Source organism: Adelges cooleyi, unplaced genomic scaffold (genome assembly GCF_023614345.1).
Source record: "Adelges cooleyi isolate 19-005CV unplaced genomic scaffold, UGA_ACOO_1.1 ACOO_flye_CR_arks_rails_tigmint_CR_PRNA_651, whole genome shotgun sequence".
NCBI lineage: Eukaryota > Metazoa > Arthropoda > Insecta > Hemiptera > Adelgidae > Adelges > Adelges cooleyi.
In genome coordinates, this window is record NW_026096352.1 from 4723805 (window position 1) to 4739264 (window position 15460).

Below are 15460 nucleotides of genomic sequence, written 5' to 3' on the forward strand. Positions count from 1 at the left end.
TATTAAAAAGCAATTTTTGAATAAACATTTGTTGAGTTTTGAGCATTACAAATTAGCTATAGACGAGCAGTGGTGCGTGGCGGATTAGTTGTCGTTAATAATATTTAAATTAAAGTTTAAAAGGATATCACCTCCTATTTATTAAGAATGTAGTACAAAACTTAAATATACTTTTATATTTGCAGTAATGTGGAACGTTTATGGGTAGTTTTTTTATGAGACTTTCAGCATGTATTTTCAATGTCGTTCGCTATTATTCTTCGTTACTATTGATCAGCTATAATCTCCATCATATTTTGTGTGTAGCAGTTATAGAATCATTCAAAAATAAATTTAAAAAAAATTAAAAGTAAAGTAAAATTTTAACCTCCCTGTACATGGTTGAATAGGTTTTGGTATCGAATAATTGGTTGTGTAGCGACAAAATACATAGCCAGTTGCTGGCGGGGCTGGGAAATGCGTTTAAAGGAAAACGGATTTTTCAGTATTAAAATAAATGGTTAGAAAGAAAGAAAATTTAAAATCCAGATAAGACGGTAGCTATTATACTAACCGTCTATTTTGCTGTCGCCAACATCGTTATCGCCGCTCTTTGTGATTTACATTATGCTATACACGCGCCCAAGTGTTGTATTTCGCCCTCGCCAGTCGCCGTTAACTTTTAACTGCATGCCGCCAGGACGTTTTAAATATTTTAAGGGTTGCCTCGCATCTCGGATAATAGGGTATGAGCCTACCCCGTTTAACTTGTAAACAACATGTTACAACTACCGCAACGTATACAGTTTTAAAGTGGAAAAGGGGAAACTTAGTAGTATTGCAAAAAAAAAAAAATAAAAAAACATATCACTCTGCCGCAAGACGACAAGTTGGCTATGATTTTATCAGCTATATTGGCGTTTGACTTTGGTTATTGGCTTTTGTGTTATTAAACCTACTCTCCCCACATTTTAATTTTATTTCAAAGTTGAGACTACATTTTAATCACGAGTGACCAGTATAATAAAATGATTTCCAAATAGTCTGTTGGTAAAAAAAAATTATGTATTTTTTTTCGTTTTTTAAATAATTAATTATGAGATTGCGTTAATGTTACATTCAAATATTTGGATTTGAAATTATTGTATTAAAAATACTTATACAAATTAATTAAATTTTTATATTCAACATCTTTGCTGTTTGAGGTTTTTTCACTACTTTTTTCTAATTTGATATTATATTCCACAAGACAGCTGCCGTTAAAGTACACATAGAAGTAGAATACGAGTAAACTACTGCTCATGTCGTTTATCAGTTAGATCGAAGTAATAAACAAACCTGCGTTTTAATGATTAAGACATTGAGGTGAACAACTAAACTCGGGAAGACTTAAACGTGTTTGCTTAGTGCATCGCCTAGCGTTGTGCGGCAGTGCTACTCGATTCAATAATCACACACAAACAATAACATAATGTATTACAATAAGGACGCGAACGCACTACTTACCATTCTACCACATTCCACTACAGCACCGCGTTCTCACTTCTATCTCCATCACCCAAGTCATGTTAAATCCCATTGTGTGTAAAAGCAAAGCCGCTAATAACAGAGATGAAAACAAATAGTAAAGGAGATAAATATTTAAGGACAGCGATCCCGATAAAAAAAAAAAAACATTACATATATAAACGCGATACTTTCTCTCCGACGCATAGGGGATTTTTTCGTCCTATTCCCATGTATCGAAGACGACATTTTTTAGTTTGTCCTTTCGGATGAGCCGACACACACACACACACGCACACAATATGCAAATACATTATACATTCGCTTGGAAACAACATAATCAACACAAGCCGCCGCTTGTCAGGTCTTCGAAGCCGTCCATCAATCCGTCCACCTATTCGTTTGTTAACGGTCTCGTCAGGATTCCAAATTTTTAGATTGTTGCCATATGGTTCTCTGTTCACTCATACACTAATAAATTCACTGACGCATGTTGTGACTATTATACAGTTACAATAAGACGGTAATGAAAAAAATCTATCCGTACGAGTATTACAAATTAGGAAGAAATTAAGATGAAAAAACACAACTAACGTTTCCAACTGTCTTGTTTTTAACCTAACCAGTTGTATTAAATCCGATCAAACCGTATGTTACACAACTGTTTAAGCCTGTCTTGAACGGTTTACGTTTTTTTAGGCTTTTAACGTTTATCTAGAAAAAGTCTATTTTATCTACAGTCTGTCGTTAGCGCTGAAGATGGCAACATTGTTACCGAAATACGCGGAAAGTGTATTATTTTATGGTTAAGGGTTTTTAAATTTTCTTTATTTTAACGTTTGTTGAAATGTACGTCTTGTGATTAATAACATTAACGATCGGTCGATAAAACTCGAGTTCGGATGTCGCCGGAATGGAGAGTCGTTTTCTTTTGCGTAATATTATTGAGTTATTATACTTATAAAGGAGGGACGTTTGGGATCCGGTCGAAGTTTGACCGGACTCCGGAGTGTTTTGCGACCGCTTTAGACTAATGTGCGGTACACGGACCCGATATATCGTTACTAGTTTGTCGAGGACAACGGTAACAGCGTTAAAACCTCTGTATAGGTATTATACCTATCACCCGAGTAATATAGTTTGCGGAAGTTGACGCGAATAACACAAAGTTCGGCACATGTGTCGCGTCGCTAAAACATATTGTACACACGATGACCGAAAACGCTTGTTAGTCATCGTACAGTCGTCCATAGACTATATAGGTTGCTGTGTATGTACCTTGGCCTTGCTAACCTTAAACTTTTCCCGAATACCGTCGGGGAATAGCTTTAGCACCAGACCGCACTCGGACACAATAAAGTCGAGGTACCTATTATGTTGCGCGTAGCCGATCCTAAGTCGTAAGTCGTAACCCCAAAGGTCGCCGCCGCTTAATCGGGTTTCATTGTTTGTATATAAATCGACAACAAAAGCTCCAGTAGTGAACCTACCCCTCCCCCATTTATTTCACAAACAAAACAATTGGCGTAAAAACTGAGTTTTCAATAATTAATCTCCTTTTCAATAATAATATATTTAGTTCGTTAAAACTACCGAGACAGCGTGGTAATTTCTTAAATCCAAATAACAAAAATTGTTATCAACCTTTTTATGTCAATGACAAATATCTATATTTTGAGTTCTTGTAAAAAAATCCTGTAATTAGTCTCAAAAAGTATTAAACATATTCTCCCTTTTCGAAGAGAAACGATTAAAATGAAGTTATACTGGTAACTATACAACCTATAATGAGATAATACTACATAAGCGATTTTAATTTCTTCTTCTGTTATTTTAGTTTTACTAAACTAGCTTGCAATTACAACGGCTAGCAACTAATTTAGTATTTCTTACAATTATATTCCGATGACCAATTTATCATAAGAATTAGTCTTAAAAACATTGTCGATGCATGGAAATTAAAAGGAACTCGTTCAAAAGTATTAAATTTCTTAAAATATTTTTTTTTAGATATTTATCAATAAAAATGTTTTGATGTTATATTATTACATTTTTACTTAACTTAAAAAATATAATTTTGCTCAATAATATAATAAAAATATAATGATCATAAAAATTATAAGAACTTTAAGAAATAAAAACTAATAAGAAACCGCTGTTAAAACATTGGCACATTATTTTCTTAAGACCGGATTGATCACATTTAATTGTTTTGATGAACATAATATATCGGAGTAACCTGGAAAAATGTCTGTCAAAATGAAAAAAACCAACCAATAATCTAGACAAATGAACACATCTACACGGACAGTGTTGTTCATGTTGTTTGATTTTGTCGTTGTTGTTTTATTTTCGGTAAGCATAAGTAATATAGTCTGACTCCCATCTCGAAATAAAAAAAAAATTTTCTAGGTTATTAAAATTATTATTCAACAAAATTAGCTAGTAGAATTCTAGGTTATTTTGTTTTAAGTTAGTTTCTGAAATAAAGATTTGCTTGTTATCTTTGGTAAAAAGTGTGACCTAATTATTAATAATTAAACTTATTTACACAATGTTTTAAATTAAAATTGGAGGAACGGAATTCGTTACTTAATGTAGACACTACTAAAAGAGTCAGTTGTTGCCTTCGGCTTAAAACATAAACAGCACTTCGTCTATGTTTTTTAACATAGACTTAAATATGAAAAAGGTCCTTTTTTTAAATTTTGAAGCATTAATATTAACTCACTTCTAATGGTCCTGCCGTCTTCAGATACTGCTCCAGAACTCGGCGTGTCTCTGTCAGAGCACTCTTCCTTCCCGGCAGCTGCGGCGTTCTGCTGTTGCACGGAAGTCGGTGAAGCTGACATACTGGCCGGAGAACAAGGACTCCTCCTTGGGTACGGGAACGTAGATAGCTGTTGGTTTTGCTGATGATGTTGCTGTTGCTGTTGAGTGGCTACCCCATCGGCATGTGTTATTGTAGCTTTGCCGTCGTCAATCTTATAACATTTGGCCGGAGGTGCGAAAGCAGACGCAAAACCCTTAATGGCTGGATGGTGAGCCACTGTCGGATGTTGATGATGGGGATTTGGAGAGCCCAAGGGTTGAAATACGCCGGTGGCTTGCGAAAAGGATATGCGAGGGTCGAGGGCCGGGTGCAAGAATTGTGGCTGCAAGTGGTGAAGGAGATGCGCCGGTAGAGCAGAATAATTTTCCATAAAGCGAAAACCGAAGTTGGAACCTTGAAACGGCAAGTGGAGGTGCTTAAGATCGTGCATCTACGAACACACAAAAAAAATGTATAAAAATAATGTTTTGTCTTACAAAGTTCTAATATGTTATGTATTAAGTGTATACTGTTTCTATTAAAGGGTCTTTTGTATACATATGTCATGTAATGCGCGAACAATTGAGTCGATGAACATTTTTTTGAGTGTTGTACGTAAAAGAAGTATAAACATTGTAATCACAAAATCTTACTCCTGGCCCAGTGCCACTATTGTAATAAGTATCAGCGATTGAAAGGAACGCGTTCCTTTGATTTCGTTCATTTTTCCGAAACTACCAAGAACGAAGTATCTTTTACTTGTAAAAGAATATAACTGGAATTTCATTAATTTTTTGGAAGAATACGAACGATTTTTACGTTTACCAACCCAGAATAGTACAACCCGACATAATATGCTGAATAACTATTAAGAATAAGGTTAAGTCGAATCTCTAGCTTAACTTTAACCATCTCTTCCTTGCTTTTCCTTCCTATAGTCTAAGCTTATCAAACTATCTCTCATAAATTAATTGTATCATTCACAATTTTGATTTTCCGTAAAAATTATAAACATTAGTGTAATCCGATGACCTTCATTTGGTTATACTTATCAAGTAGTGTATCAAGTTCGACCATCATGAGTAGTTAAAAGCACAATATATTATACCTAATCATCATGTCTTTTTTTATAATAATATGAAAAAATCTATTAACTTGTTTCAAAATACTTCTATATATTTTTTACAGCTGATGCAGGTCAAACCCTTGTAATGTGCTGGAAACGAGATCGTCAAAGGCGATAACTGATGGAACGTGGCTACTCGAAAAAGGCGTGTGGTCGGGAACCCTACAAGCTTTCATCAAGCAAAATTATAGATATTGCCTTTGCAATGATGTGTTTTTATTTTTGTGCCAAGACTTACGATATCTTTTTTGTGATAACAACAAAATAGTGAAATTCGGGCTTGGAAAAGAAAGATCACATTTCAGTAGTAGAAGATTACAGTTCTAAGTGATAAATCATCTCTTACTTGTTTTAAGAAAAAAACATTTTTCTTTAAAAATTTAATTTGAGAAACACGGAAAAGAACAGCTAGTCAGTTCTGTTAAACCTTAAGTTGGTTTCTTTTTAAAGTAACTATTCAAGCACTTATGAGTCTCTGAAATGCTTTTATGATATTTGCTATGACATTAATAGTTATGTTTAATCGATTGTGAAAGGTTTTTAGATTTTCACAGGTTCGTTATTACGAATTTCACCAATACAATTTCCTTCACAATATCGCGTTGTGAAAATTATAATCAATTAATAATAACACAGATTTAACGAAGACGGTCGGGCGATAACACCTGTCTAATCCGACTAGTGTTTAAGTTTCAACTGATTTCTTAGCCATGACCCCTTCTCGTGTACATTTTAACACTCGACGTAGGAGATTGTTAATTAGGTATTACTGTTAATAGCCGGACACGTTCGTTATTGCATATGGTTATTAAATTAGCTTGAAACCCTATCGAATCGGTCAAGTTGCATATAATATATAATTAACGTCGGGTCGTACAACTCATCGTTTTTTTCATCCCTCACGGCATATCAACGCTTTGATTACACTTGTTGAATAATAATAATAATTGCACACTTGCATAAGATAAGTTTATAACGTTTACAATCGGATTAACACAACATAACACTTAGTGATGCGCACGCGCAACAGCTTAAAATTGATATGTATACAATTTATTATTAAAATAAAGCTTCAACAACTAGATTTCATCAGCTATTAAATATATACATTTATAGAAGGTGATATAGTTTGACTTTTACGAACAGTATTACTAATTATAAGTAATGATATAAGAATAAGAGGTTCTCGGTCACAGCACTCATGCTGACATAAAAATAAATAATATTTTTTTTTATCTTTTCTATACGGTAATTTTACTTTGAAAGCCGGTAAACTATTAACTATAGGTATACAAGTTTTGAGAAAATAGGCATAGAAAAATTTAATTAACAAAAGTGCTGCCATCTTCTCATTAAATAGTATCATTAACAACACTTTGTTAAAATTAGGTATTACATTTAATAGTTATTGATTCCATCATAATATAAATGACGCTGGTAGTATAATATTTGATATCTATATAATATTTATTTTAAATTTTTTGTCATCTAAGAAATTTCTAAATACACTTTAAAGTACTATCAGTTATTGCCATACGGTGTCAGGGAACTTTTATTGACTGCGAAATTGAAATTAATTGATTTCGGCGAGGTGTAAGTCAAATTAAGTTTCCATAACGATTTAATTATTTTCCATTACCTGTCTTCTGTCGCTATTATTGTTATTACCTTGGTGATTTTATGTTAATACTTAATATACAAAACATAATTCATGTTTGTATTTGCAGTTATTACTTAAAATTAGTTTGCTGACAAATAATACCCTATATGTACCTTTAGTCTATGAGAGAGTATTATAAGAGTTAGGACTAAATATTAAAATCACATTTTATTTATTGAATTAATATTATTAGTACTATGACTTAATGTTTATTTTTAATACTATCCAAATTACTGTTATTTTTACTTTTCTCACCCAAATGATTGCAAGTTATAGTCGAATTAGGACTTAATTATTAAGCAATTTTCCGTTAGGTTCCGTTACATGTTGTCGATGAGGAAAATAAAAAAGGATATAGTATTATAGTTTAGAGTGTCTTACAACAAAACAATTTTCGTCAAATCTTATGTAAATCGAAATCGTTTTGACGCATATTATTATTTGTATCTTCGAGATAATTATTACATTGAAATATGTATTTTAACGTTGAACCTTAAATTATATTAACGTTAATTTATGCCACGCAGGTAAATAACTCTTGTTGAACTCAAAGGTCGTTTATGGTGTAACTAATTTCAAATTAATACTCAGACCTCGTTAATTAAATGTTTTGTTTTTTCATGAGTGCTTCCTTGCTTAATGGTGTGATACGTTCTAGTAAAAAAAATTGTCTAAATAGTTATAACAATTTGTTATAATATCTCATGGAGCAAAAAATACTTGATCGGTTTAATAAACCGTTGTGGAGTAATAATTGGTTCTTATAAGGTTTATGGAATCAATAGAATTTTGTGCGACTCAGCTTTCACATTAGTATGTGTTAAAATATATATAATTTTTTAGGTAAATGTTTTTACTATAAATAACTCTTTATCAGTAGACACTGAACGAAAAATTACGTTATATTCAATAAAAATGTAGACCACTTTGTTAAATAATGTATTGCTATTGACCCCATAAATGTTTAACAGCATAATAATGCATTGTTGTTATAACAAAGATTTTATCGCAACAAATGAAAAATACATTGTATCAATGTAAATTTATCAAAAATTTGTTTATTATATTAAATGTTGACAGTCTTTTTTTCATATGAATAAAAGGTTGATAAATAATATTTATTCAAACTGATTGTTATTTTTGCTAATTTGTTAATATTATTAGTTGAACGTGAATCTAAACCAATGTTAAGGTGAACAAAAAACAAAATAGTCGTCGGCTCGATTGTATCACAAAATAACTACACGGTGCGTACAAGATTATAATTGTAAAATAATAATTATTATCGGGTATAATAATTAATTTGTCCGTGCTGACCGTTAAGTTCCTGAATATTCCGATTTGACGATGATTTTTTGGGATTTCATAATAGATTTACGTTAAATCCGAAAGCGCACGTATATAATAAACATGATGTAGGTTTGGCGCCAATGTTAAAAGTTGCTTCGGAAATTTTCGATTCTTTGACAACCCATGCCGACCGGAAGCTGCGACTATACGTTTGTCAGGTAATATTATGAGTAGGTATATACATTGGTATAAACTCCGGCAAGCGATTCGGCCGGAACAATCGTTTAAAAAGAAATTTAAAAAAACGACATTGGCGAAATGATACCCGTATGAGAATCGCCAGCTACGATGGGCAACGTTGGCGCGTGCGAGTGGACAAGATTGATGGCGCAGGCTGAATAATATTATGGCAGCGGGAAACGGATAAAAGAATAGGAAGATGTCGCGATAATGGCCAAAGTGAGTTTTTGGGAAAAGATTTACGCCGGATTGCCGGGCACGATAAAAACGTCACTCGACAAATGGCCACACGTACGCGTAACCCAACACTATTTGTATGGAAATAACGCCGCCATTCGTAAGTGGAAAACACATGCTCGCCGGTGATGTAGCACTTAAAATATGTGTAACTAGATTTCGATCCTCCCGACCCGGTTAAATCGTCGTACCAAACCAATTTTTTTTTTATTATACACAGGGTGTTCCAGTATGAAAGGTAATTGGCGATTAGAGACATTTGGCGCAACCCCAAAGAAGCCTCCGTTTTTGTTTTTTCGATAAGTAAAAAAATGGAGGTTTTCAATATTTCATTCCAAATATTCAAGAAAAAACAAAAATTATTAAAATAAAAGCAAAATTCTCACCTACAAAGAGAAGTCACATGATTTCCAGCACTTTTGGGAAATGATTAGTTTCAGACTAAGTTGCGTATGTAGTGCTGTTTATTTTTAGTTTTTTAATGATTTTAGTAAGTAAAATTGTCATATAAATGTAAATGTACCGTTCGGTTTTGTTTATTATTGGGTTAAAAATAACTAATATTTCTAACACATCAAGATTGCAAAAATAATATTATTTTCGCACGTTTAAGTTCCATGTGAACTCCCTTCCTTTTAAAAATTAGTTTAAATTATCAAAATTTACTGAAACAAACTTTTTGTCAACATGTTACCCCTTAATAAATAGCCACGACTGTTAAGTGTTAAGGATATCGTATAAGCGATAGTTATATAATAGTTTTAGTTGTTGTATTGCACAACCATCTTTTGTCATAGAGAAATAGGTCTAATACTGTGATACTTTTATGACGCCATTTAATTTTTATTAGTTTTATCATTACATTATTTTATTTATGACTGTTTTGGTTTTTTTTTGTCTTCGCCAGCTATAATATAAGTTTTAAACAATCGTTAATGACTGATAATAACCCATTGATGGTCTATATGTGTATTATGATAAAATATACATCGTCACTTAAGACGAGTGCAATAAAAAAAATTACATAGGTACTTTTGTACTTACAATATTGTGCGATAATATTTACATACTATATATTTTTATTTTCGTAATACCGTTAGTAGATTAAAATACAACGTATCTTATCATACAAAATAGTTTCTTAATATTTACTAGTACAAAATATTTGTTCGTGTAATGTTTTTATTAAACTTATCTCTTACATAGGCTAGTATGGCCTATCCATGTACCTATGTAATTAACAGTAATTGTTATACTCAGCATTTGTTTAAAGACCTCTGATGAACGGTGTATATATAACCTACTTGAATAATTCTTGAATTCCATTGATAAAAAGTACATTTAATTTACGTTATCCCATTATGTTAAACCGGATAGAAATGTACATTATTAAAAAATTAATATTTTAAATCCGACCAAAATTGATTCTGTTAGTTGGTATCGGAGTTAAAAAACCAGACTGTTATTTTGATTTCTTATTTCATCTAGGTATACATAGTTGATATGAGAACAAGTCAATAATAAAATATTATTTAGCTCAACATAGGACATTTTTATTTATTTATTAGTGTACGTTTTTTCCCCTCTGTTGTAACTTGATAAGCAAAACAATTATTTTTAACATTTACTTTAAATGAAACATTGATGGCGTCTTTGCCTCTATCAAGCAATTTTATACTTAACCCAACACAGCGTGATTTTTTTTTTATCGAAAAGATATACAACATATATAAAGTGTTTGATAATAAGTTTTGAAAAGAGCGTAAAAAAATAATTTTTTGATCAGTAAATTTTAACTTGAGACACACTTATACACGACGCATATAATATTATGCACTAGTGTGTCCAGTATGATTAAAACCGGTTTATAAGCAAATTAAAGTGCTATACAACCGCATGTAGTATAGCTACAATAACTATATGATGAGAAATATTATAACTAATAAGTGTTATAGTAATGCGTAATACTAATGCAAATTACTTCAATACAAAATATTATAAAAATAACCAAATATTAAAGTTACTAATTAGTCTTGTCTAATTCTAAATTAAAAATTATTACAAAAAATAGATTTTTATTATTATTGTACAATAACAATATAATGAAAAATTGTCGACAATGTTAAGTACATTGTTAACAAACCCCATCTTTTTAAGTTATTTAATAGAAGTCATTGATTGGCAAAGGTACCTATTTTAAATCCATCAAGTTGTCGAACAAATAATTGCGCGTGTACATAATAAAAAAAAGTGTTATCATATGACAGAAGTTATTAATCGAATAGCTATTGTAAGTACTCTCCAAACACTTAAATATATATGCAACGCAAAACTTCAAGATATTTACAATAATTATCAAACTAGTGATATATTCTAATAAATTTCTATATATTTAAAATTATGATAGTTTATCAATAAATTGACAAATTGTTGTAGTAGTATTGGTACTCAGCCCCAACTATCAGAGGCCAGAAACTAAAAAGCACCATTGTTGTACGTTTAAAAAAATCCATCCCATTTGGTTAGTTTTCCAGTTTAGTAAGTAAACACGTGATATCACTACAATTCGTTTAATCTAATATAGGCATTGCCAACGATGTCATTAACAATTGACCAAATTATCCTAACCGTTCCTTACAATAAGGATGGACATTAACAAGTTAAAAAGTTAAAAGTTACTTCTGCTATAAGACTTTCAACTAGACCAGTTACTTTTGAAACGTTTTTATGTAAAAGTAACAAATGAACTCTGAAAATTACTTATATTGTTATAATCTAAAAGGACCATTCTGAATTTTATTTTATTTTATAAACATGTTTTAATTAAAACATATTTATTATATTCAAAACATTTTTTTTTAATGTCTAGGTTTAATGTGTATTAATCAAATGATAGTCAAAGAGAAACCTACTTATTTGATACTCATTTTAAAATTACAATGCTTTGATAAAAATAATGATTGATCGATAGCCAATTCTGAATTAATACTTAAGTTATTAGCGATTAATGATTATATTTACAGGCGATGATCTAAATAGACTAATGTTATCTTTCCATAATTTTTACCCATTGTTTACTCCTTGTCTATAATTTTGAATACTAAAGTTCCTAAGTAAACCTCGTTTTTATGTTACTTGACTAACATATAAGTGTGTAGCAACCTCGGTTAAAAAAAAGAATGTTATTTTAAAATAAAATAGTGTATTACAATTTTAAATGTAGGTAACTATAATAGTGATGACTTTTTCTTAATATTTTATTACCTATTATGTAATAACATACGGTAATCACTGTGTACTATTATTGTAGGGTAAACGATAAAACACCGGCCATTAGTGTAACTAGTTTATGGCATTGAAATACATATTACAATGTTAAAATAGACCATAATGCAATGTTGTTGTGTACCTGGCTGAAGGGTCTATGCAATCTGATGTCCGGTAGGTTGGCAGGCGAGGGAAAATTGACCAAAGACGGTGACGGGCTTGGACTCTGCGAATACGGCGAGTGTTCCATCTGTAACGCAAACACTTTGCTATTAAAAGTGGAGTACAACTTTTGTATATCAAAACATTAGGTACAGTAATAAAGCGACAGTAAAATTCTCAAATTAAAATTATAATTCTACTCTATTAAATTGCTATCATAGATCTTTGCAGTTAGCAGTATAGCTAACTTCGATAACTGTGACAATGTACTTTAAAGTTTTTATGTGTAATTTAATATGTGTAATGAGCTTACACATATAGTGTTTTTAAAAAAATTTACGTTGGTAAACTAGTCTAAACATCGAGGACAAAATAGAAACAACGTATATAATATTTTGTTAAACGTTTCAGGAATGTCAAAAGGCATCATAAAATAGTTTCATCAGTGAAGTCTTCTTGGCCTTTAAAAATGAGGTGATTTACCTCAACCGTCTCTCTAGTCTCTCCACAATTTTCTATGCGTCACCCGTGCTCGAACTTCATCTACTTCTAGTTCCCCTATACTCTAATCTCTTATATGTATTACTACTATATTTCGTTTCTTTCATTTAGTACAGACAGTGTATATAAAATGTTCATTGATTACTTCAGTGAAAGTTTTGTTTTGATTATTTCATCTTCATTTTAAACATTCTAAACGCTCGACAACAATTTTTAAATAGAAATAAGTCTCCAAGTCTTGGCAAATTTACTTTGATACAACACTTATATATTTTTTAATGATTCATAGTGTACCTAATGTCCTTTAATCACTCCGCTGGTACTAATCTCTAATTTTTGGAGTTGTTACTGCCCAAAGTTACGATCACGGACACTAAAGTAGAATGTTATGCGAAAGAACAAAACGATGACCGTCGGAAGGCAGTAACTATATTTATGAATAATGATCGAAATGCGACAGTACTTGGCGATACTTAGCGTTATCGACGACAATATTATTGTTATTATAACGTCTGCAGTAATGCTGTCGTCCGGCCTCTCTCCGACCAGTTACGGTGTGAGCACGACCGCCGACAGCGGATTTATCGCCGTTACACACGAGCCGTATGTATACATAAATATATTGTATACGCGTAATAATACATAGATTATATTATACTTAAACGTGTACTGTTGGCGAGGGGAAAACAAATATTGTGTGTAATACTATTATAAAGAATCAAGCGTTTGACAAACACGGTATCAACAGCAACCGCCGGCGCACTTATCCGAGACCAGCGTGGTAGTTAAATCTGCATTTATGGTTTCATTAACTCGTAAACGGCGTACACGTGCAATGCTGTTTCAGTTATTATTGTTATTAAATGTATTATATATATATATATATATATATATGCATGTATAGATATATATACATTTTGTTTTTGCAGAGTTCCAAAACAGAAACCTTACCCAGTCGACAGTACTTAACTCTTTGAAGGGCAAGAAATGTCGCCAATAAAATTTCCTTAAAGGGGAAAGCTGAATATGATAAAATCAGGAAAATGACTGCTAGGGGCGGACAGGCCCATAGGGAAAGAGCGATTTTCCCTGTGGCCCCCACCCTGTACTTAATTTTTTTTATAATAAAAGAAATTTATCATGTAGGTATAATAAATAAAGTTATGAGTTAGTACTATTTTCCAACAATATAATAAGTGTTTTTAATATCTTGGTCAAGTATAACTTATCTACCAACGCATATCCTGCCCTTTATAATATGTTACGAAACTAAATATGTTAAATCATACTAGTACCTTGGAGCTTGGAGTACTTAGGAGTACCTTGTATGGTACTGTATAAGGAGTACCCTGTCACAAGACTTATTACTTATTAGACACTTTTATGAATATGTTTATTGAAAAAGGGTCCGTCCCTGACCAAAAATACATTTGTTACAATATCCTATACAACTGTATAGATTACAACTATACAAGTGAGGAATCGAAATAATTAGAAACATGCTCAAATGGTGTGTTAGTTTCTTACACTCTTGCATAAAACAATTAATACTGTTTGTGTCATTAGCACGGCAAGTCATTTATAAAACATATCCTACAATTTTTTAGCATTAAAATTTAAAAATGTGTTGGTCTATTAGAAGAAAATTACTCTTCAGAGACATTAAAAACTAAAATAAAAGAACAAACACGTTTTTACGGTCTGCAGAAAAATGTACAATTTTGACTTGACACCTTTTTTCACAAACAAAGTTCAAATTGAATTTTTTTAATGAATAATTAGCAAATGAGTCTGGAAATTAAAATTTACGGGAAAATTGAATCGTTTTGAAATATTTCACAAACATTAATGACAGTTTAAAACCTAACTAAGTATTATTAAGGAAAGTAACGACCGGTTATTATTGTCGCAGGCGACGAGTAGTATAAATCTTATCACTAATTAGTAAAAATAATTGCGTGTACACCTGCGCTACAGGCTACTCAACGTGTTTTAAGGACTTTGCTAATGGATTTTTTTGTCAAAAGTTGTATTGTTTAACTAGTATTATAAAATAAACCACAAATTTAAAACATTTGCTTCTAATTTGTACTATTAGAACCCTTATTTAATATTATAATTATTATTATTATCTCTTTGTACCTAAATATTAACTTTAAATTTTATTTTTTCTTCTTTAAAATAATATATAATGATAATAATAATATATTCATTTTTCATTATAATATTATAAAAATTGGTAATACTTTTATGCTTTATAGTAGAACGCCGTAGAATTATTCTAACTTTATCTCGATTCTTAGATTTGTATGTTACTATGTTATGTAAAAAGTTTTCGATAAAATACTATGACAAGAAAAACGTATTTTCTCGTTCTACAATAATACATTTAGACAGGTAATACATTTATTATCAAATACATGGGATTAAATGTTTTAAAGTCTATAAATTATCGGTTCAAGATGTATTATCTTACAAAATAGTGTAGTCGTACAATTGTAGTTAGTAGTCAGTAATCAGTCTTAAGTGTTTACCATGTTTGTGTTCTTAAAGTTATATAATATACAAAATTTTAAAAATAAATATTAGATATCTTTACGCGTTACGATAGAAGCTTTAGATATAAGTATCAAACACTTGTAACTATTTATACATGGAAAGAATTAAAACACTGAAATTG

The 15460-nt window shown here is 31.2% G+C and overlaps 1 protein-coding gene across 4 annotated transcripts in view; it reads right to left on the reverse strand.

Moving 5' to 3' along the window:
* Nucleotides 1-15460, reverse strand: part of LOC126844449 (E3 ubiquitin-protein ligase Rnf220-like) — a 92427-nt gene that overhangs the window by 74855 nt on the left and 2112 nt on the right. For all 4 annotated transcript variants that reach the window (XM_050582656.1, XM_050582654.1, XM_050582655.1 and 1 more), the window contains exons 2-3: nt 12260-12367; nt 4217-4748 (exon numbers count right to left, since the gene is read on the reverse strand). In XM_050582656.1, coding sequence (XP_050438613.1) covers nt 4217-4748; nt 12260-12367 — 640 coding nt within the window. The remainder of the gene's footprint in view (nt 1-4216; nt 4749-12259; nt 12368-15460) is intronic.